General features: G+C 36.3%; 1 protein-coding gene across 2 annotated transcripts in view; it reads left to right on the top strand.

Annotated features, from left to right (window-relative positions):
• The window catches only part of LOC129740053 (homeotic protein Sex combs reduced), an 81,822-nt gene extending 62,231 nt beyond the window's left edge, over positions 1-19,591 (top strand). For both annotated transcript variants that reach the window (XM_055731653.1, XM_055731644.1), the window contains one exon: positions 11,825-19,591. In XM_055731653.1, coding sequence (XP_055587628.1) covers positions 11,825-12,129 — 305 coding nt within the window. In that variant the 3' untranslated portion in view covers positions 12,130-19,591. The remainder of the gene's footprint in view (positions 1-11,824) is intronic.
• The last annotated feature ends 4,469 nt before the right edge of the window (positions 19,592-24,060 follow it).

Below are 24,060 nucleotides of genomic sequence, written 5' to 3'. Positions count from 1 at the left end.
GGCAATCACAATTTCCGGACTTGCCAGTACAAGGCGTACGTGTGCAAGTTGTGTGAGCTGAAAGGACATCTGGCCAAAGTATGTCCGAACAGAAAAGATCCGAACGAAGGAGCGACGAAGCCCAAAGTTCATCATTTGGCGATGAACAGGTTGGATATTCCCCCTCCCGTCATTGTTCCGGTTCGTGTTGGTGGTTACTCAATCAACTTCGAACTAGACACTGGAAGTCCGGTGAACGCTATTCCGAAAGCGTTGTTTCATCGGCTTTTCAAATCGATGCCGCTCGAGGCTGGTGGAAGCGAAGATTTCGTTTCCTATAACGGCAACAACTTTCGAGCAGCTGGAAAATTCAGAGCGAAAATGGAGTTTAGACACCACAAATCCAAAGAGGTGATCTTCGTTTTCGATGGTGATCGGCAACCGTTGCTGGGACGACAAACAATGTGGCGATGGGGGTTGACAGTAGATTTTGGTCATTCAAAGGAGCACATGAAAGAGGTAAATGCTCCATCGAAAAAAGATTCTTTTCCCAAGTTTTACAGGACACATCGGGGAGCACGAGCTTTCGAGGAGAAGGCGAAACCCGGCATCTTCAGCGACGGTCCAGTAAAGGCGAAAAGGAGTTTCAGGGTAAACGAAACAGTGTACGTTCGAGACTACCGTTTACCGAAGAAAAAATCCTGGATCCGAGGTCGCATCGTGGCAAAAAGAGGTTCTGGTCTTTACGAATGCCACACTAAAGAGCTTGGAGTCATCATTCGCCGGAGTCATCAAATCAACAAGTACCCATACGATGATTTTGGTAGCGAAGCAGATCTTGGGTCTAACGATGACGATCCAATGGAGAGCCACGTCAAGGAAGAAGAATCACATTTAATTCCGGAGTCCCATCGGTCCCAAAAAAGCATCAGTTATCATCATCATCCTGATGGAATCTACGTGACCAGATGCAGCCGAATCATCAACCACTTCGTTTCTAGGAGAGGGAGTAGTTGTAGTGTACCAGCTACAACAAAGCAACCAGGATGCTGACCGGCCGTGCGAAAAGGGAATAGGGCATAATCTACAATAACGCGAGAAGAACAGCCATAGTAGACCGGGGTATAAATAGAACGTGCAGTGCTCGATATATTGCATTCTTAAGTTGACATTTGAATAAAGAACATCTTAGTTATTAGACATCGCTCGTCTTATTATTGTGCTTAGTTGATACACTACACTTCTTTAATATTCTACAGATTTTGATAAATAACCACTTGCAATCTTTGTTTTGAATTGATATATAAGACCAATAGAAAATCAGAATTTTTAAATGTTACCATCGAGTTCAAAATATGCAATCCAAATTTAGTCAGAACCCAGGAACTACTTTACAAAAATCATGATAAAGAAACTTGAATAATTTTTTGTTTCATCAAAACACATCAGCTAATGTTGAATTGTATTTTAGCTTCTAGAAACCGGTCATGATCTTTTTATTGAAACCTACTTTGAAAATTTCATTTTTATTCTCCAAAATCAAAATAATTCTAGTTAAATTAAAGTATTTGTTTGATTTTGCGAATAAAGTGAATGAAACCGGGCTAAATCCGGAATTTTTTCAACAAGATCCGGACAATCAGGTCGGATCGAACCTTTACCAACATATGTTTTTAATATTCGGACATACCCGGGTAAAATTGGGCAATCTGGGAAGCTTTGGGTTAATTAGATTAAAAAATGTTTGATTTGCCTTGATCCTGATGCAAAAATGACTTTATCGGCAATATTCTTTTTTCCGGCTAATAACGTGTTTTTCACCACATAAGGAAGATTAGCAATAACATTGCTATTTATTGTGTTGTTTTCTTAAATAATCCTAGTTTTAGTTGTGCATTTATTAAAAATAAATTTATAAGTCTCTTATTTCTTAATTTTAATAATTTCTAGCTTTAGTTGTGCGTTTCATCAAACGAGTTAGTTCCTTTTAGCTTTTAATCGTTGTATTATGGCGATGGCGAACATGGAATGTGATGACGAAGTTATCTGTATAGAGTGTAATAATACTGAAAATAATCTTGATAAAATACTTACTTGTGCATATTGTTTCAAGAGCGTTCATCTTCGGTGCAAAAATTTGATTGGCAGTGCAGCTCGCAAAATGAAAGCGCAGCAATACTTTTGCGATGCCAACTGTGCATGTATTTACGCCAAAATAATAAGTTTACGGAAAGATCATGAAACTATTATCGAAAATATCCATACTAAAATTGAAACGACCGTTTATAATGTGGTTTCACATGAATTGACCTCAATCAAAACAGATATGAGATCAGTTACTACTGCGATAGAGGCTTCGCAGGAATTTTTTGTCCACGAAATTCGATGAAATTCAGACTGATTTCAAAGACATAAAACTCCGAAACGATGCTCTTGAAAAAGAAGTAACTGACCTCAAATCTAAGCATTCAAATCTTTCTAATCAGGTCCTTAAATTAGAAGTAAACCTCGACCGATTTAACCGGGAAGCTGTTTCTAAAAACCTCATGATCTTCGGAATGCCATACAAAAATGGAGAAAATACACAAGAACTTGTACGCAAAACATGTGGCACTTTTGGCTACGAGCCTAAAACTGAGTCCATTTTAAACGCTGTTAGGTTAATATCCTCGAACAAACCCAATGAAAAGTGTCCACCGATCAAAGTTTTATTAAAAGATACAGTCATAAAAGAAGAAATTTTTAGTAAAAAAAAATTTTTTGGGAAACTTGCCTCTTCTTCAATAGATCCTTTATTAGTAGTTGATGGTAAAGCGCTTAACGTCACAATAAGGGATGAATTGACGCCCTTATCTATGGAAATTCTAACTGAATTGCGCGAATATCAAGATTTAATTGGAGCCAAATACATCTGGCCCGGAAGAAATGGTGCCATTCTGGTCAAACAAACAGAAAATTCAAAACCTGATATAATTAAAACTAAACTCGAAATGAATCGTTATATGAGCATGCATGTCACTCAGCAAGGAAATAACACATCTACGATTCCAAATGAAAGTCCTTCACCCAAACGAAAAAGGAACAATGCTGATCCACGATCAAAATAAGATCTTAAATCTACAACTGTTTGAAACTTTTATATATTTTATTCAATGGATAGTTTAATTAATAGATACCACGAAAATGTAGAAGATTTTAATTTAAGTAGTTTTAATAATGATTCAAGATCCTTTAGAATTTTGCAATGGAATGTACGTAGTATGAATAATTTAGATAAATTTGATTGCATATTACAAACTATTGATCATTTTAATGTTTGTATCGATGTTATTGTTATTTGTGAAACTTGGCTTGGTAAAGATAACTGTTGTATTTACAACATTCCGGGATATACATCTATTTTCTCTTGCCGTGATCAACCATATGGAGGCCTAGCTATGTATATAAAAACAAATTTGAATTTTAAAACTACTGAAAATATAACTTTTGATGGCTTTCACCGAATAAGTGTCGAAATCTGTACAAGTGGTCAAGTAATTTGTGTTCATGGCGTATATAGACCCCCTGCATTTTCGTTTAACAAGTTTTGTGATCAAATTGAATCTCTTCTAACGTCTGTTGCTGATAATCACTCCTGCTTTATTGTAGGTGATTTAAACGTTCCTGTGAATCTGGTTAATTTGAATACCGTAGCAAAATATAGATCTATCTTAGAATCTTTTGGATACGCTTGTACAAACACATTTCCTACTAGGCCAACAACTCGGAATATTCTAGATCACGTAATATCGAAGCAAATTGACTTAGATCGATTGAAAAATGATACAATCTTTTCTGATGTTAGTGACCATCTACAAATACTCACGTCCTTCAATTTATTAGGTGATAAAAATGTAACAATTCTAAGAAAAGAGATAGTTGACTACGCTAAACTAAACAGCTTATTTGTGAATTATTTAAACAGTATTCAACTACCAGAAAGTGTTGATGAAGGCCTACAAGAAATCACATCAACTTACAATCGCTTTGTGAAAGTTTCTACTCGTACACTTAATAAAAGGGTAAAACTTAAAGGTAATTGCTGTCCGTGGATGACATTTGACCTGTGGACACTCATCAAAATAAAAGATAATTATTTAAAACGATCAAAAAAGCATCCTAATGATAACAATTTGAAAGAGATGTTAATTCATTTAAATAAAAAAGTGAGTGCAAAAAAACAAGAATGTAAAAGGCTCTATTACGAGCGCTTATTAAATAATTCTCCGCATTCTAAGCTCTGGAAAAACATAAATACGCTCTTAGGTAAATCTAAAACGACTTCCTCAATCAACCTTTCAGATGAAAGAGGTGTTATAACCAATAGTACACAGATTTGTGAGAAATTTAACAAACATTTTTCCACAATTGGAAAGAACCTGGCTAAAGAGATTCCAATAGACACTGAAAATGATCATTTGTCTCATATCGCACAGGTAGAAAATACAATCTTCTTACGACCCGCTAATGTAAACGAGGTTCGATTAGTTATTTTTTCACTTAAAAATAAAAAGGGTCATGGACCAGATGGCTTCCCTGTTAATGTCCTAAAAAACAACCATGAAACATTCTCATACATACTCACACAATATTTTAACCAAATATTAGAGTCAGGAGTTTTCCCGAACTGTCTAAAAATTGCGAAAGTTATCCCTGTTTTTAAGGCTGGCGATTCGCTTGACGTCAATAACTATCGTCCTATCTCGACCTTAAGCGTTTTTAGTAAAGTGTTCGAGAAGCTTCTTGTTAATAGGATTGTAGACTTTCTAAATCAGAACAATATACTCTATAAACTGCAATATGGATTTAGATCAGGCTCGAGCACTCAAATTGCCATCTCAGAATTAGTGGAATCTATCATATGTAAAATAGAGTCAAAAAATGTTGTTGGGGCATTGTTTTTGGATCTCAAAAAAGCTTTCGACACTCTAAATCATGACATATTATTGTCCAAATTGCATAAATACGGGATAAGAGGAACAGCAAATAATATCCTTCGTAGCTACCTAGAAGATCGCAAGCAGTTTGTGGCTATTGAAAATACAAGAAGCGAATTAAGAAATATTGATATCGGTGTACCACAAGGGAGTAATATCGGGCCATTACTTTTCCTCTTATATGTAAATGATTTATGTAACCTTCAACTTAAAGGCACAGCACGTTTATTTGCCGATGATACAGCAATTTTTTATTCAGAAACTTCACCTGATATTATAATTCAGCACATTGAAGACGACCTAAAACTGCTTTCAAAATATTTCAATTCAAACCTACTTTCACTTAATTATACAAAAACCAAATACATGTTGTTTCGTTCTTCACATAAAAAACTGCCTCGTACTAATGACCCAGCTATGAATGGTAATACGATTGAGAGAGTTAGTTGTTTCAAATACTTAGGAATTTACTTAGATGAAACTCTTTCATGGAATCGTCAAATTGAACACCTGGAAAAAAAATTACTCCTCTTTGCGGTGTTCTTTGGAAACTGAGAAATTTTGTTCCCCAACATGTTCTCTTTAAATTTTATTTTGCGTTTATTCACTCTCATTTGAACTACCTTGTTATGATATGGGGAAGAGCTTCTTTGTCTCACTTACAGAAACTTCAAACGCTCCAGAATAGATGCTTGAAAAACATCTTAAAACTCCCTTTGTTATTCCCTACCTTTCAGCTATACTCTTTAAGAACGCATAACGTTCTTCCAATATCTGAACTCTGTGATTTGCAAACTGTTATATATATCTATGATAATCTACACTCAACTGAAAATATTCAAAACCTCCATTTTACTACGGGGTTGCGAACTCATAACACTCGCCAGTCAGATTTCTTGCAACGAAGCCGATCCACAACATCATTAGGGCAAAAAAGAATTTCGTTTATTGGACCTACTAAATACAACACCTTACCAACTGATATTAAAAACATAACCAATCGTTCCATGTTCAAAACCAAAGTGATACAGCTTTTGAAAGAAAAATTGAACCATTAAAACAGTCGATCATCAACCAGTCTTTGTTTTGCTTACCTTTTGCATATTTGTAGCGTTAATTTCTAATATTATTATTCTTTAAAAAATTGTAGTTTGTATTTTTATCTTATTAAATTATTGAACATAACTTGATAAAATTAGTAAATATAATTAGTGTAATAGTAAATATAGTATAATGAATCTCTTCAAAGGAAATTATTTTCCATTGAGATTCATATTGTTGTCAATTTAGTTAAATAATACATTTCCTCGCACGACATTAAACAATTTTGTGTTCTCAGCATGATTAAAATTTGCTCGCGTTAACTTTTATTATTCATTGCTGCCAGACATGCTGAGAACAGTAGCGTCCATTACCAGGGGGCTCAATTGAGCCTTTTGGTGTGGGGGAGTGTGGTGGGCCGCTACATTAAAAAAAAAAAAAAAAAAAAAAAAAAAAAAAACATCCAAGTATCCATTTTAATGGATCCACGTGAAGAGTACATTGGCAATGAAATTGGGCGCCAAAACTTCCTACAAAAAGATGAATGGGCATCAGTAAGCCTTGATTGCTTTTGACGCCTTTCTACTCTGGGTGGTTTGAATAAAAAAAAATGGAAATAGGGTGCCATGACTTTTGTTTAATACTTACGAATCAAAACTAAAAATAAATTTTCAAATTACATAATAAAATTTTCGAAATAATCTCTCCGTTGTGTTTATCTTCGCGGAAAGCCGAACACAACAAAAAAAATTGCATGCAAATCAGATGAACCCTGCAAGAGTTATTCGTGTTTGCACATATTTATGCCTTAATTTTTATATGCAAGATATGATTACAAAAAAAAAATTATAGTTTAATCTTTTCTACAATTAACAAATAATTTTGATGATAGCTTATGAACTAAATTTTAATTGCTAATCAGTTAAGGAAATCAGCAACAAATTTATGAACTAATTGATCATTTGATTGTAAAAAAAATTCATTTGGCACAGTAGAAAAGCCTCACATGGATCTTATTATAAGTTAGTTATCAAAACTGTTTATTTTTTCTGTTGTTTAAGCATGATTTAAAAATTGAAAAGAGAAAAAGAAATTTTTGTTTATATACTGAAGATTTTGATAACGCTGGGTCATTCGTCCTCTGAATATATTGAAAACAACCAAAGTTTTTTTTATTGTTAAAATCGACAATTTTCTCAATAAAATTTAAACAATATAGCAATTCTATCAATATTATATCAATAAGATTTGAAAAAAATAATCAGTGTTTATTCTGATTTTTGGAATTTTCAAACCGAATAACGATATTTTCGGGCTTGAAAATACCAATTATAATGTGGCATCACTGCTGGTGAGCTGTCCAATATTAGACAGCTCACTAGTTCTCAAACCAGCGATGCTGAGCGCTAGCCGCGGCTCTGTTATGAACCACAACCATGATGATTATAATGATTCGAAACTTTTACTTTGCTTTGTGATGAACGGGGAGCGTTGAGCTACCAAGAGTTGTTTATTGTTCAAGAGAACGAAGGAACCGTGGCGTGGCTCTTTAAAAAAAAACAGTTGCTCACAGATTTTTGAAACACGACTAGAAATGCCAATGTGCCTGATTTTTCTGGATTTGCCTGATTTTTCGATGCTCAGCCTGACAACCAGATAAGCCATTGAATTTCCCCGACTTTTGAAAGTGTGCATGATTTTTCCTGATTTTTGAAAATGATCGGTGAAAAATGGGTAGTAAGGAACTGGATTATGTACCATTGCTGAAGTGAAATAGTGGAGCGACGCCCAAAAAAAGGTCATCAATTTGAGCGAAATTACGTCGCCTTTGACGTCGCCTGATTTTTATTTCACCAGTTCCCTGATTTTTTAAAAAAAGATGTTGTCAACCCTGAACACGAAACGACTGTCCTTTCGCTCCGATAAAATCAACGTTTCACCACTCTCCGCTCTTGCTTTTCTACATTGAGGCAGTTCATAAGTTTAATCGGTGTTGAGCTGAGCAGTCCACGGAAAGGCTCTATCACGAACCACGGTTCTTTTTCTAGGAGCCACTAGTCGTTCGCAATGGTGTTAATCTTCCCGATTTTGTCTGGATCTTCCACACCATTTGAACTTCCGTCAGACATTTTTTAGGTTTCCCAGCTTTACACTTTTGACATTTCTTCCAGACAAATTCAAACTTTTGGGTTGGCCATAAATTGTTCTACAAAACTGTAAAAATTCTAAATATTCATGGTATAATATGAGAGGATGAATTAAGCAGAATATTGTTCGGAAATTTGAAGTTAAAAAATGTTTAAAGCCTTGATAAAGGGGAATGCTGCTTAAATATTTATGAGAGTATCAGCAGCGGTCAGGTGTCAAAGCTATAATAGCACCTTATTTTGATATCTCGGCACCGCACCGGTAATTTTCAAACAAGATGCTATCTTGCTCCTGGGTGTTAAAAAAGCGAGCCAGGAACTAAATTTGTATACCGACCAGCTCCTGATTTGACAGGTGCAAAAGTGTCAAGGGAAAATTTACAAATCAAATTACCAACAAACAACAACAAAACCTTCGGTGCGCCACCAATGGCAAAAATTGAAACAGGTTACCGGTGCGCAAATGAGCTGTTAAATTTAAAATAAGACCTGGAATGTGTTCAGAGTTAACACCTAGGATAGAACCTACCGCTGCCGATGCTCTAAAATTGAGAGTTAAGCAGAGCACGTTAGTCATACGGAACTGGCAGAAACATATGATTTTTATACGATTATCACGCCAAGCTCGTTTTGGTAGTTTTACTAGTCGGCCCCAAAGAAATTCTCGGAGCGAGAAAGTGAAGAAGGAGAGCTCCCAGCTTTGCAAAGTGTGGCTAAACTAACGAGTGGCTAACATGAGTAAGAGAGCGTCACACGTTTTTGATGTGACGGGGCCTCCCAGAAAATACATCCGTCACCCGAATATGGGTCCCATGGCGACAAACTTGCTAATATTGAGTCCTGGAGACACAAAAAACGTCCAGACTTTTAGAGAACTTTTTTTTAAAATCTTCCAGACTTAAAAAAAACAAATGACAACCCTGTTTGTGCACAATCACGAGATGAACCCTGTAAATCGGCCGTCCGGGATTTCACATTGCGGTCCTACCACGAAACAAATGTATTGAAAATTTCATAAAAGGGAGAATGTGACGCTCAAATATGCCCTCTTTGCTCTCTCATCATGAGAGCCATGTATGAGAGCAATGTACCTGATTTTTCAGGATTTGTCTGATTTTTCGAAGCTCTTTTTTTACAAGATGGAAGTTTGAATTCAAACCATAACAGCCGGGTGTTTGCTGTCGTGAGGGGGTTCGTCCCGCTAAAACCACCTTGGGCTTCATGTGCCAGATGTGCCCCTTGATTTCCCCTGTGATACTACATCAAGGGGTAGGCTATGCTCATGCACATATACATCTCACCCTTTTCTTCTTTCTCAATTTTGGTCTTTCTCCTTTATCCTCTTTCTCCTTTTTCCTCGACTGATACGGAAGACCTCGAGACGTGTGCCGGTTAGGTAACGCTTCCATAGTAACTCACGCCCGTCACAGCATCCACTACCCCGGGGACCTCGGAAAGTGTGCCGGTTGGGTAAAGCTTTCAAAGTAACTCGCAGCCAGGGGTGCCAGGTGGTGTCGTCAAAAATCAGGACAACGCAAATTTAAATATCAGGATTTTTCAGGACATCTCTTGATTCATGGAAACAATATGGATTTCTGCTTGAATTGCATAAATGAAGGCGCAATACAGGTGCTGTAAACGTCTTGTATTATGCAACAACAGCACGCAGCTTACCAGCTCATATCGTAGTTCGGTCGGTAGTTCATATCGCAATTCACAATTTAAATATCATCTGAACCGAAGATTATCACCTGTTGAATGGGTTTTACTTATTTAATTCCAATTAATTCGATTTTCTCATGGTTTAACTACAAATTCGACCATATTTAAGAAGTGTTTATGAAAATCAGGACAAAACAGGACATTTTAGAGACAAATTTTCAAAAATCAGGACAATTCGAGAGTTTTTGAAAAATCAGGACGGTCTCTCGAAAATCAGGACAAATCCTGATAAATCAGGACACATGGCACCTCTGCTCGTGCCCGTCACAGCATCCACTCCCGCTGATTTCTAGCAACCAAGGCATGGCCGTTTGAGAAACTACTAAGCTAGAATCCCGTCATGACCACCCCGAATGGTATCTCCGCTTCCCTTTGCTGCAGGAAAGATCGTAGCTGAGCACGAGAGACCTTTTAAGTCCCACCACACGTAGGAGTCCAGATTAGGGTTATACCGCGCTCTAAGATCGCGTTGCTTTTGAATTGCAGTGACATACGAGGCCCAAGACCTTCTGTTAGCTTGTCAAATTTGGTTGACTATCTCGCTCTCTCCGTTCATCATCTTTCCTGATTCTTATTAGATCACGCATGATTTGCGAGATTTCGTCCACTAAAGCACGCCACAGTGGCTCACGACTGTTCGTCGCGACACATTTCACTCACAATATTTTCATTTTTCGAAGCTCAGCCTGACAACCTTGCCATTGGATTTCCCTGATTTTTTTAAATATGATTTTTGCGAATGCGATGAAAAATAAGTAGAAGGGAACTGCATTAGATACCATTGCTGAAAATGAGGAGCAACGTCCAAAAAAGCTCATCATAAAATGGGCCGTCCGGGATTCCACAATACGCAACTTTTATTGGTAAAAGTGCTAAACCAAGTTGTCATTTGTTTCAACTATGGAAATGAATTTGTGAAAAATCAATAGAAGGTGTTACATCCATTCATCACCGACCTGGTTCCTTGCTTAGCAAATCACTAATTACGAATGAAATCAATCGATTCAATCCACATTCCATGCATATTCATAGACTGGCAAACTCAATTACTTAATCTTCTCAGAAATTGTTCTCCAGTCAGTCAATCTGTCTGTCAGTCAATGACGATCCGTCAAACATCCGTACCCAAGACATCGATTGAAGCTCGATCGCAATCGCGATATCGCCAAAGGGTGCACAAATTAATAGTTGTTTAATTTTCGATAAGCACATAATTAAATAATTATTAACTGCACGATCTTCCGCCCTCTCTCTACGGTTTTCCTCTCACATCGATGAATGCAAGGTTTACAAAAAAATAGATGCTACTGCTAAGCCTCTCAATCATGTATGGATGGATGGATGGCTGGATGTAAATACTAATCAGATGCGGAATGTTGCGGTATAATCTGGTCGGGCGTGAGTGTGTGTGTGAGTGTGTTTGCTAAGAAGACGGAGCAGGAGTTGCACAACTATCTAGATTCAATCAATTTAATGATCATTTCATCAACACCTCTCGGATATGTATGTATTACGCGCACTGCACCCTGGTACTGTTGGTGGATGGAAAACTTCGCGAGCTAAACGCTAAACGATTGCCTTCCATCAGCAGCGTAGCGCAGCAAACCGACAGCAACAAATCAATTTTCATCGTTTTACAGCTCACATTTTCCCGCCGAGAAGCGGAGTTTTTGGACATTGCGTTTTATTTTCTGATGGGTGTGTTTTTGGAATTAAAGATAGAACTCTCTCTCTCAGTATCAATTGACAGAGAAGAGCAATTGATCAAAATAAAACTTTGATAACGATCAAAAACGACTTTATTTAGTATCATAACTGATGATTAATTCTTGCATATTCAAAGGAGCATAATTTTGCAAGTTGAGGGAGTTTTCATCATAAACTTTGTAGTATACATCAAGGCGCTTTCTTGTAGTACCCAGAAAAAAGCTAACCCGTCTCTCCTTTGTCCCGTTTCAGGTACAGTAAATGCCAACGGCGAAACCAAACGGCAGCGGACGTCGTACACGCGCTACCAAACCCTGGAACTGGAGAAGGAGTTCCACTTCAACCGATACCTGACCCGGCGGCGGCGGATCGAGATCGCCCACGCGCTCTGTCTGACGGAGCGGCAGATCAAAATTTGGTTCCAGAACCGTCGGATGAAGTGGAAGAAGGAGCACAAGATGGCCTCGATGAACATCGTCCCTTACCACATGTCCCCGTACGGCCATCCGTACCAGTTCGATATCCACCCGTCGCAGTTCGCGCACCTGAGCGCATAGGACGCGTGGCACTTTTCGGGTACTGGTTAGAGACTCAACCAGCTGTATCAGGAACAATATCAGGGATATCAAAACAACCAGGACAGTATCGTCGGGGGCGGCGGCAGCGGCGGAAGTCTGTTTGGTGCAGGCAGCACGACGCCGTCCTCCGATACGGTCAAGTATAATCAGGAGTTTTGATTTTCCCCGGTCTAGGCCTGGGTTGATCCTCCGTGTCAAACGGAAGTGACAAACCCCAGGCCGCCAACCGAGGACTGCCAAAACTCCGGACGCGCCGAGCGCTGTCCATCAATGCTGTGTAGAATCTATTGTCTCTAAATAGTAGTTTATTTAAAGAAAAAAAAACGTAATGATATCCCTGGTAGGACCTTGATTGTTAACGGCTGCTGTTGAGCAAAATCTTCGGCTAGCATATTGTGAATCACCTTTCTTCGATTTTACCCCCCAAAACGTTGCCGGTTGACCGCCGGACTGTGCGTGCTCGGTGCCCTAACTCTATCCTCCATCCCAGCGTATCTGTGAAAACTCTTAATCATTTGTAATGCAAAACTGTACCCAACTGTTGTAAATATAGGTAAATAAAGGAAGAAGCTACTTAGCGAAACCTTGCACGTACACTCGCAACCTCGAAACGGACTGGTCCAATCGGCAACGCGGTAAACTCGAAGAAAGCGTACCCAACAATTACGCAGAAAGTTAAGGAATGCAACGAGATCTTCTCTAATCAGTATTCGAAAAGCAACGCCTCGCGTTCTCCGCGTAAGGCAACTCCCCTTCTCCCACTGTAAAAATCCTACTAATCCCCATCCCCATTCTCCCAGAGTTTTTTTTTTTAAATCTCAAAACAACCACTTTCATCCAGTCGATCCCACTCGGAAAACCCTCGAAGGCAGAAGACGTCAGACGAAAAGAAAAAAAAAAACACCAACAAAACAAAACATGGAAGATTCCTTCCCACCCGGGGGCAGCTTAGCAATCATTCGAGAGCAAAAACGCAGCATCACTGAAACTAAAACAAACAAACGGGGGGCGCAGCTTTGCGTTTCGTGATCACGTCACGTGAGACGCAAAAACGGTGGTGGCTGGTTGGTTGTTTTGTTCGGATTGGATCTTGAGGTTGAGCTTGCCGCACCTCTTCTTAATTTCTAGGGAGTCGAACATAATCTTCACCTCTTGGTACATAACCTTGAGAGAAATATTACAGGCAACCTGAAGATTGCATAAATCGGGACAGTTGTAATGCTAGAGTCTGAAAAGCGGGTGAATTTAAAATTTTTGAATAACGCTAAATGGACTTTTTAAAAGTTGATTTTGGGAAGACACTATACCTAATCCAACATGTTAGCGTATTATTGAAGATCATTTTTTGTAGACATTCTAAATGTCTCCAATTTTCAAACTAATAGCTTTTTCGTTTATTTTCCACTGGCACGGTGACAGTGGCAAACTTCATAAACAAACAAAATCATCACCCGGGACGATGCACCTAAATTATATGCATCGTCCCGGGTGACGATTTTGTTTGTTTACGAAGAAAAAGTTTGCAACTAAACCAGTGAAAAATAAACGAAAACGCTACTGGAAACTCGTGATTTTAAGATTACTACGAATTGCAATTCAGAGATTCACTCAGACACGTCTGTCGCTCACGAGAATAGATCAATGACTGACTTTGTCTGAATCAAAGCAATCGAAAGATTCCTTTTAATTCAACCACGGTAAATGAAAAGTTCATATACCAGTATTTCGATAACCGTGGTTGAATTAAAAGGAATCTTTCGATTGCTTTGATTCAGTTGAATCATTCAACCAAGTAGGCTCATACCACAACAGACTGACTTTGTTTTGTTTGTTTTGCCCAGTGTTGCCAAAATATAAAACATTGCCATAGAAATTTAGTTTAATTAATTTTTCTTCAGTGTCACGAATTGAAGATTTATATTATTTTATTTTATTTATATAAAAAAATAATTCATTGTCTGCATATCTTTCATCTCATCCCTAAATAAGGATGACGGATGAAATGAAGGATATGCAGAAAATACATAAAGTTTTACTATAAATAAAATTAAATAAAATGAAAAGTTCAATTCGGCAACACTGAAGAAAAACGAAATAAAACTCATTTCTATGGCAACGTTCTGTATTTTGGCAACACTAGGCATAACAAGCAAAATAAAATCAGCCATTTATCTATTCTTCTGCGCGACAGACATGTCTGAGTGAATCTTTGAATTAAGATTCGTAAGAATCTTAAAATCACGACGATGGCGTGGTTGGTAGAATAAGCATAAAAAGCACAGATTTTCAAGGCTGCTGGTACGATTGTTTGTTTATGACTCGGCCACCGGTGAAAAGACGGATTGGCTGAGCGAGCGCCGATTTTTAAGGCTGTAGCTACGAAAAAATTGTTTCTGATTCGGCCACCGATAACAAGACGGATTGGCTCAGGGAGCGCAGTTTTTCAAGGCTACTGCTACGATTGTTTATTTATGTTTTGGATCTAGTAAACAAAGACAGAGCGGCTGGACAAGCACATTTTGGAATGGCTGTTGCTTAGAATGTTTTTTGTTTTGTTTCGGCTCTGGTAAGCAAAATCAGATCAGCTGGAAAAGCACAGATTGGAGTGGCTGCTGCAAAGAATATTTTTCGTATTGTTCTGGCTCTGGTAAACAAAGACAGAGCCGCTGGAAATGCATAGATTGGAATGACTGTTGCTAAGAATGTTTTCAGATTGTTTCGGCTCTGGTAAACAAAGACGAAGCGGCTGGAAAGGCTAAGATTGGAATGGCTGCGACAAAGAAAGTTTTTGTATTGTTCCAGCTCTGGTAAACAAAGACAGAGCGGCTGGAAATGCAAAGATTGGAATTGCTGCTGCTAAGAATATTTTTCGTATTGTTCCTACACTGGTAAACAAAGATAGAGCGACAAGAAAAGTTGCTATTGCTAAGCAATTAGGATATATTGACAGTTCTACACGAACACTACCTTAGCAGGAGGCTTCAACCCTAACCTTAAACCATGGGAGAACAGAATCGATTTTTGAGAAGGGCACGATAAACGCGATTTTCCGTTACTAATATCGACAAATTCGCCCTGTGAAGAGTGATACACAGATGCTCGTGTTTTGTTTTTATTTGGGTGTTCAGGGGTGCCAAGTGCATTGATATTTGTAAAATGATTATAATTTTTTTATTTGCGTGTTTTTTAACAACTTTTTAATGAGTACTGAGAATTAGTAACTTTCCCGTAGATTTCTACTCAAATGTGAAATTAATAGCCTCATTCATTTGAACGAAACAAAAAAAACAAAACAAAGTCAGTCATTGATCTATCCTTGTGAGTGACAAACGTGTCTGAGTGAATCTCTGAATTCAGATTCGAAAGAATCTTAAAATCACGACAGTTAATAGCTCAAATCTTCAACAAGAACTGATGACAAATTGGAAATCTTTATAAACTTTCTGATTAATCAATTTCCAATTCTTTCAAGTGAAGTAAGCGATAGTTAAATTTTCAACAAATATCAAAATTTTTCAACAATTTCATTAAGCTAGTTGACTTTGCTAGTGTATTAAAACAAATTTATTTAAAAAAATTCAATCAATAAAATCTAAACAAATACGTTTGAATGGTTGCCTCCCCAATCCATTTTTTTTTTTCTATCATTAATTTGATCGTTAGCTCAGTTTGCCATTCAGTTGTCACCTGAGCCGATGTCCGCGAGTTCGAGCCTAAGAGTAAACATTGAACATAGTTGTGTTGGACAAGTTTTTCAATATCTTTTTTGTCATGAAGAAACAAAAAAAATTATCATTATAATTTGGACATCGTTTTTTTTTCATTGTGCTAAATATTCAGCTGCCAAACTTGAAATGTCGTAATCAGTAATTTGTGTGATTACGATTATTGTGTGGTTCTCCAAGTTATTAAAAAATTAAAATTTCTGAAAAATTACGATACAATTGAATGCCCCCATAACTGTTCGATCCAGCGATCCAGTCAGTCCTGTCCTGAAAAAGCGCAAAGAGTTTTAATTTTGTATGGAAATTTGTAAGGGAAAACAAAATTTTTCATTCAAAAATTGCTAGAGATGTGCTGAAAGTTCCAAAAAATCAACTTTGGATGAAAAATATTCCTTGATTCTTGTAGTAGAATTCATGTGAACAAAGCAAAAAACCTAACTTGTACCCCAGAAAAGTAATTCGATGTTATACAAAAAAAAAATCAATTATTAAAGATTTTTGCGTTTTTGTTTGGTTTTTTGAAAGCTGTTCAACTGTAGGATGGAAAAAAAAAATCTCAAAAAACTGCTTTACATTGCAAGAGAATTTATTGATTAACCTTTGCAAAAACCTTTCATGAAATTATTAAAAGCTCTAGCAAGCAAAGTCTGCCGTTTATAAATACTTTTCAGTGGGTTCAGATTTTTTTTTATTTTGAAATGGTTATAACCTTTTTCATAAAATTCTTAGCTGCTTGTCATGTTACCAAAAAATGAAGCAAAAGAAAAGTCAAAACCAAAAATCAACGACCAACTTCATTTCAAGCTTATTTGAATCTTCTTCCATACAAAATTGAAACGCGTTGCGCTAACTCAAGAATCAACATAATCATCTTAAATTTTACACTGATTTTTTTTTTTGGGATTTTAAACCCTTAGGTTTATTCATCCCCAATTTTACACTGATGCTTGGTGACCCAAAAGGCATCGAAAAAACATAGGGAGCAAAAAGTTATTTTTTTTTTGCAGCGGTCAAATGACCTTTGCTTATGTAATCAAGAAGAACTTTTTGAATATAATCAAAGCTAATGAGTATGAAAACTAAAAAATGAAAATGGGAACAAAATTAAGCCCAACATATAAATAATTTTAACCTTATTTCAATGTTTAACAACGCCAGGTTATTGTGAAAAGTCCAATCTGAATTCTAAATTATGAATCTAAACTATACAAATACAGAATAAGAGTCTAATTAATAAACAAAACCCAAAACAAAATTGAACGTGAACGAAAAAAACACCACCCGTTTAAGTGAAATTCACACTTTTCAATTCGAAAATAACATGCTACAAAGCATGAATCAGTCTAACAAGCAACGAAAAAAAGCAACTAGCCGAGGGCGGAGTCCAATTGGATTTCTCCGTAGCCCACTTTGATCAGTTCGATCGCCCGGGCACATTTTTTTCCGACAAGTGTATGCAAGTAGCTTGTGTGCAAGTTTTCGACCGATCGCACGCAAGCCTGAGGGCTTCTTTGAAAGACTGCACACAAGGCTTTCATGCGACTGCCGGAACTAGGTCTGTTCAATTACAATTTATTTCAGTTGATAGAATGAAAGTGAAAGTTACAATTTCGAATTTGATTTTTTTTTAAATAAGTGAAAACAAGTTTGATTAATATTTGAAAAAAAAAAGTCTGTTGCCACGTTGCGAAAGATTGTCAACAATATGACGATTTGACACTGTAACTTTGACATTTCTCTATCAATATAAGGAATCTTCCATGTTTGTTAATCTATCGCAGTTGTTAAAGCCTTCTGATGGGGCGGAGAAGAGTTTTCCCTTAAAACCATCGTACTCAAAACTACTTATGTTGTTAATGTTTTGTTTCCTTACCCATTTTTAATCCCTCGATCAGAGTATCGGCCCATGTAGTAAGATGTTTCCTTTCCCTCCATTGTTTGTTGAACAATTTGAAGTAAATCGAAAAGGAGCACTGTTTATTTTTTTTACGGCTAGGATTGTATTCAGTTTTTATAGGAAGAAGTTTTTGTAAACAAAACAAAAATGCTGAACAAATTGATATTCGTCTGAGATATTAATATCGGTGGGCTAGACCCGTCGGAAACCCTCCTTTATATAAATAATTAATATTATTATGTTAATCTGTCAGCGTCGTCAGTTACGTTCTAAGAGTTTAATTATTACACACACACTAAACGGAATCAGACAATGATAATGAAACAAGTGGAAAGAAACAAAACAAATCAGAAAAAAGCAAGACGCTACTGAATTACAAAAAAATAGATCAAAAAACAAATAAACACATCCGCACTTTGTAAATAGAGATAAAAAAAATGAATCGAAAGAGAAAAAAATATAGTTAAAAAAGAAACTTTAATTTATTCAACGACGGAATTACAACTGCTGGTGCAAGCGCTGTAGGAACTATTATTATTATTATGATTATTATTGCTATTAATAAAACTATCTTTATTATGATTATTATTATTATGGATTATTATTATTACTGCTGTATGAAAAAGCGATTAGTTTCTAAGTAGTTAAATGGTACCAATCAACCAAGATGCAATACACAGGCAACATTTGGAACTAATTTCCCAAGCTGAAAAAAAAACATCACAATCATTAAAGAGAGAACTCTAAAAGTATTGAAAGTCTCCAGAAAAAAAAAATCATGCGTTTCTATTTGTTTAAGTTTGTCAATGACAGCTCCAGTTTATTTTTCGTTTTTGTTTTAAATTTACCGATTAGACCGCGCTAAGAAGCAAGGCTTTACTTTTGTTTTGGTTTTTATAGATTGATTGAAAAAAAAATCATTGAAAACGAATTAAATAAAAATCATGCCACTCACGCAATTTAACAACAAATTCGGATTACACAGGGATTATTTAAAAGGAAAACCGAACGTAAAATATCTTTACGCTACCCGCTAATGTTGTAACACTCGCAGAAAAAGGGCAGTCTCATTTTTTTTATTTTGGCTCTTTGGTTATTTGATGATTTTTACCCAAATTTTATTGTGAGATAAAAGCTCAGTCCTAAATGTATGTAGAAAAAAACAGCCCACGGCTTTGAATTGTGTATAAATCTCTCTAAAGTTTCTAGTGCAAGCAAACCTATTTGAGGCGGATTAGTTAAAAAATAACACCTGCTGAAACATGGAAGCCCGTGGGTTGATGAAAAAACAATAGCAGCGTTGTATTTTTCTTTAAATTTAATTCAGTTCGTACTTGCAATAAGAGTAACTAAAAACTAACGAAAAGATTTTCAAGAAAACCCATTAGCCAGAAATATGAAATGAAATTTTAAGCATTCCGAGATGATACACTATTTTACCAGTTACAAACAAAAACGAGAAAGAACGAAAGAGACAGAGCGAGATAAGTTTAAAAAAAGCTTTCTCAGGCTGCAAGAAGAATCCAGCAAAGTTTTGTAGAAAAAAAATTACAAAATGAGTAGTAAAGCTGCGGCGAAACCATTATTGGATTGTGGCTAACATTGAAAACAAGCAAAAACAAAACAAAAAAAAACCTGTACAGAGAATTCAAACAAATGTAAAAAAAAAACCAACAAACCGTAGCATAAATCCATAGAATAACCAACCTGAAAGGCGAAATCGGACGGAAAATTGGCCAAGAATGAGAGATCACGACAAAGTGAAAACAAAACTCAAAATCGCAATAAACAACAACAGGCAGAATCGAAGCAAAAATAAGCAGAAATCTACAACCATCTTTGTAGGAAAAGTGATTGAAGGGTAAATAGTTTATGTTTTTCTTTATCAATTAGTTTTCATCAACAGAAAGTATATATCTCATTCTATACATATGGAGAGTACTAGTGATGCGATTAACTTACCTAAGGATGAACAACAAGATCAACAATAAAGAGAAAAAAAAGATAAAATAACAACTGCAAAAAAAAAGTTAAGGAACAAAAATCGCATCGAATCGATTAGTTTTAATTGATTGGAAAGATCAACAAACTTATTGCATCAAAGCAAATAAATCGAATTGATACAAATAAAACAAGAAAAAAATGGAACAAAAACATTTCATCTAGAGTGGCGTTTTGTGCTTATTGTTTTTTGCCTATTTGAGAAACTTCCCTGCGTTATACATACCTATACCTGATTCAGTAGAAAGTTCATCGATTTTCGAAGTCAGGAACCCCTTGGGCTACCACTAGGGAAGCCTTCGTGCCGGAGCGGGTGCTAATCGAATTAACACCTGACCGATAATTTAAAGCAGATCAAACTACAGTTAGGCGGTCAGTTGGAGGAGCCCCAAAGCCTGTAGTCAGCCTGTTATTTAGTATGTTAGTCAGTCGGTCAGTTTTTTTTTTCATTTGTGGTGAAATTATTTGCCTTTAAAGGATGTTTACATTTTTGAGAAACCACGTGCGCGCTGAATGAGGGCGCTGCTGCTCGGTCGTGAGGCTGGCAAAGATAATTAACATTGTGATGTGGTATTTTCCGAAGTCACTTTCGGATGGCACTCGTTCCGTCACATGATCAGCTGCGACGTTTTAAGGGTTCAATTGAAACGTGTCCGACGTCGATATGTTGTGAAGAATTAAAAATATTTTAGAGTACAATGCAGGAATCGCTCATAAACCTAAGACATAATTCATGCGTTGTTTTCAAGAAGGTGTTCAAAGCTGCATCCATTGAAGAGGTAGCAACAATCCCATATTTAAAAAAAACTCTGTATCGAAAGTGCGTTGAAAAGTGTACTGCAGCACAGATGATATGATTGGAAAAGCACCGGCAAAAGACTCGAGCTGCCGATCAAAATGATGCATGAGAATCGAACTCACTATAACATCTCATCTCGACTTGCCAGTCCGGTATCTTACCCAGTGCACCAACTGAGTCGGTTAGCAAAAGAAAGTTTATTGTCATAGTCCTTCTGTCACCGCCAATTACTAAAAAACGCACCGCTTTGGCCGTCTACTGTTTGGCCGTTGTATTTTTTGTTAATCCTTCATTGTCTTTATTGGATAAGGGATAAAAATGGGGGTGGGAATGGGAAACTAGAAACAGTTTTCTATTGCCAGCCGGTCAAAAAAACTCACACAGCACTCGATGTATCATTCGACAGCATCCTTTCCGGATGATTGTTTCCATCCTGCTTCGTCTTGTGATAGGATATGTATCATTTGGTTTCTTTTAGACATGTGCAATGCGGTTGCGCTAGGCGGACAATGCCAGAATATTAGAAAGCTTGATAATGCCGGTCCGGCATAGCATCCTATACCGAAAGTTCCATGTCCAAGGAAAATCATTATTGGACTAGAGTCGGATTTGTGGGTGTAGAAATATTTGCTTACGCAATGCGATGACGATGACAGTTGGATTTAGATTTTAATTTCAACACACATCCGAGATATTCAGAGTGGCCCGCATTTCTCATGGCTCACGATAGCCCACTCTCCCATATATACAAAAAAATTCTATGTGTTCCCTATAGACTCGAAGACAGAGAACAGGGAAGGTTTTTAAAATCGTTTGGGGCCCCTTCTTCTCAATGGAAAGGAGGAGGAAGTCTGCCAAACAAAAATAAAAAAAAAGTCTTGATAACTTGAGCACTGATCATGCAAATGTAACCAAATTTAGCATGCAACAGTACTTATTTAGGAAGTTTAAAAAATTCTAAGATGGTTAAACATGGACGTGTTTTATCTGTTCTCTTATTGCTGCTTTTCATGTGTTTTCTTCTCTTTATAATATTTTTGATTTGAAAAATGAATTTAGCTGGAAATATCAGAAGTCGAAAATACGATTTGCCGAACGAGCTTAGAATCATTCCAAAACTCGAATTAGAAAATAGTTACGACAAAAGATGATTTATCAATATAATATTTGTCTCTTAATGAACTCGAAATTTGCGAGTTAAACGATTCATTAGGACTGTTTGTTGTGTCCACTTGCGATACTTTTGATTTTTAAGCTTACAATATGCTTGGAAATAGTTTTCTGTACCGTTAAACGAGGAAACATTGATCACCGGGGTAATTTTGAACAACATGAAATTTTTCCAGATAATCATTAACAACTAAGTTAAAATATCTCAAAACTATTCTATTTTCTATTTTCATTTATTTAAAGAGGATTTTAACCTTCGTGGTCATTCACCCTCTGCGTATCTCAAAACTTTATTCTGCGTTTAAATCATTTTAAGTTTGATTATTTGTTTATTTCAAATGTTAGTAAAAATATAATTTTAAAATCTTGAAATATCTATCGGATTAGAAACTAACAGGTTGATTTATATGAGGAAAAATAAAATGGGAATAGTGCGAGAGTCTAGGGAATTGAATGAAGGCAAAATTTCATTTGTTTTTGTAGTAATGTTAACAAACTTAGCCCCTTAATTTATGCTGCAGCATTGTCCATCTTTCGATTTTAATTGTTGTTCGGCCTTAACACGTTAAGGACGCGATGTTGTTTTTTTATTGAACGGCGGAGAAATATAAACCAAGAAACACAAAATTTCGAAAGGTGTTTTGTATTCTTGATGATCAGGAAAACTCGTTAAAAACGGTCACAATAGAGACTGAACAATGTTATCCCATAGCATTAAATTCTAAACAGAGACGAAATCGAATTTTGAATCAAATTGAAAGTAGTTTATTTAATAAATTTCTGCAACGATATTTTACGTTCAAAGGAGTCCAGTACTGGTTTTAAAAATATGAAACATGCCACATTAGACCGCTGCAAGCTTTCAAATTTCAAATTCTTAAATTTTTACACCTCCCATATTATTCGTTGTTTTTGCTGTTAGATAAAAATTTTGGAAGCCATCCATCCAGTCCTGAATTAGCGCAACGAGTTTTCGTTTTATATGCAAATGTGTATGGAAAAACAAAATTTTTCTTTTCAAAATCGTCAGAAATGTATTGAAAGTTCTAAAAATATAACTTTGAATGAAACATATTCTTTGATTCTTGCAATACAATTCATGTGAGAAAATTACAAACTTAACTTGTACCATAAAAATGATATTCGATGCTATGAAAAAATTTTATTTTGAATTTTTTTTTAATTTTAGCGTTTTTGAAAGCTGTGAAACCGTAGGATTAGAATAAACAAACTCAAAAAACTGCTTTTCATAGCCAGCGAATTTATTGATTTGTATAACCTTTGCAAAAACATTTCATGAAATTATTAAAAGCTCTAGTACGCAAATTCAGTATTCGCAGTATAGTGCGAGTCTCAGGCCTGCCAGCGAATGAGTGATGAAGTTCGCGTGTAAGTGTTGAATAAAAAATTATGAATAAATTTTTCAGTTTTTAATTAAATCAATCCAGAAACTAATGACAAAACCAAAAACAAGTCATAAAAATCTCACCATGAACAAAGATTTTTATTTTAGTGGGCAAAAGATGAAAATCATCAGATTTCCCATCTATGGAAAATCGCCATTTTTTCATGGTAATGCTCCATTAGAATACCCCTTTTTCATGGTTACTAAACCATAACAATTTATAGTCTGTGAATATGGAATTCATTGTATTTTTTACGGTGCAATCCTATTCTAGAAGTTTTCCGTAAAAATAATTTGGGCATATGACCTAGTGGAAGTGGAAGGTTGTAAAAATTAAGTAGACTATAATTTCTCCAAAAGGTTTTGTATGGTCAGACACGGGACTGAGGCAAGAGCTTCGGTTTAAGCTGTTTGAAGGTAAGCTTGGGTTCCATAAATAGAAAAGATTGATTTATTGAATTTCCATTTGTTTAGTTCCATATCAAATGATAGAACAACAAATCACTTGCCAATAAGGCAAGTATCTAAACGTGTGTGTAAAACCTGTCATAGCGTTGTTACAACATTCAAAATGTTATTCATTGTATAACGGTTGCGTTATTGATTGACTTGTTCATCCAAATAACGCATACATTGACACATACTAAATTCATTCCATAACAGTTCAAGCCATGGTGTCGGGTATGCGATTGCTTAGAAAATTTGCCAAACTTATAATCTAAAGCATGAAGATAAGCACATGCGTTGGCGAAACTGGGGTGAACTCGTGCACCCTTGGTGGACTATCAACATACATACATACATAAAAAATTCTAAGATGGTTTGAGACTCCTCCCTCTTCAAGTGGGAAGATTAACTAAAATGAGAAAGGGGGGCTATCATACAAAATTTTAAACAACTCGATGATTAGTTC

The sequence above is a fragment of the Uranotaenia lowii genome, chromosome 1 (genome assembly GCF_029784155.1).
Source record: "Uranotaenia lowii strain MFRU-FL chromosome 1, ASM2978415v1, whole genome shotgun sequence".
Classification (NCBI taxonomy): Eukaryota; Metazoa; Arthropoda; class Insecta; order Diptera; family Culicidae; genus Uranotaenia; species Uranotaenia lowii.
This window is presented reverse-complemented; position numbering and strand designations above follow the sequence as displayed.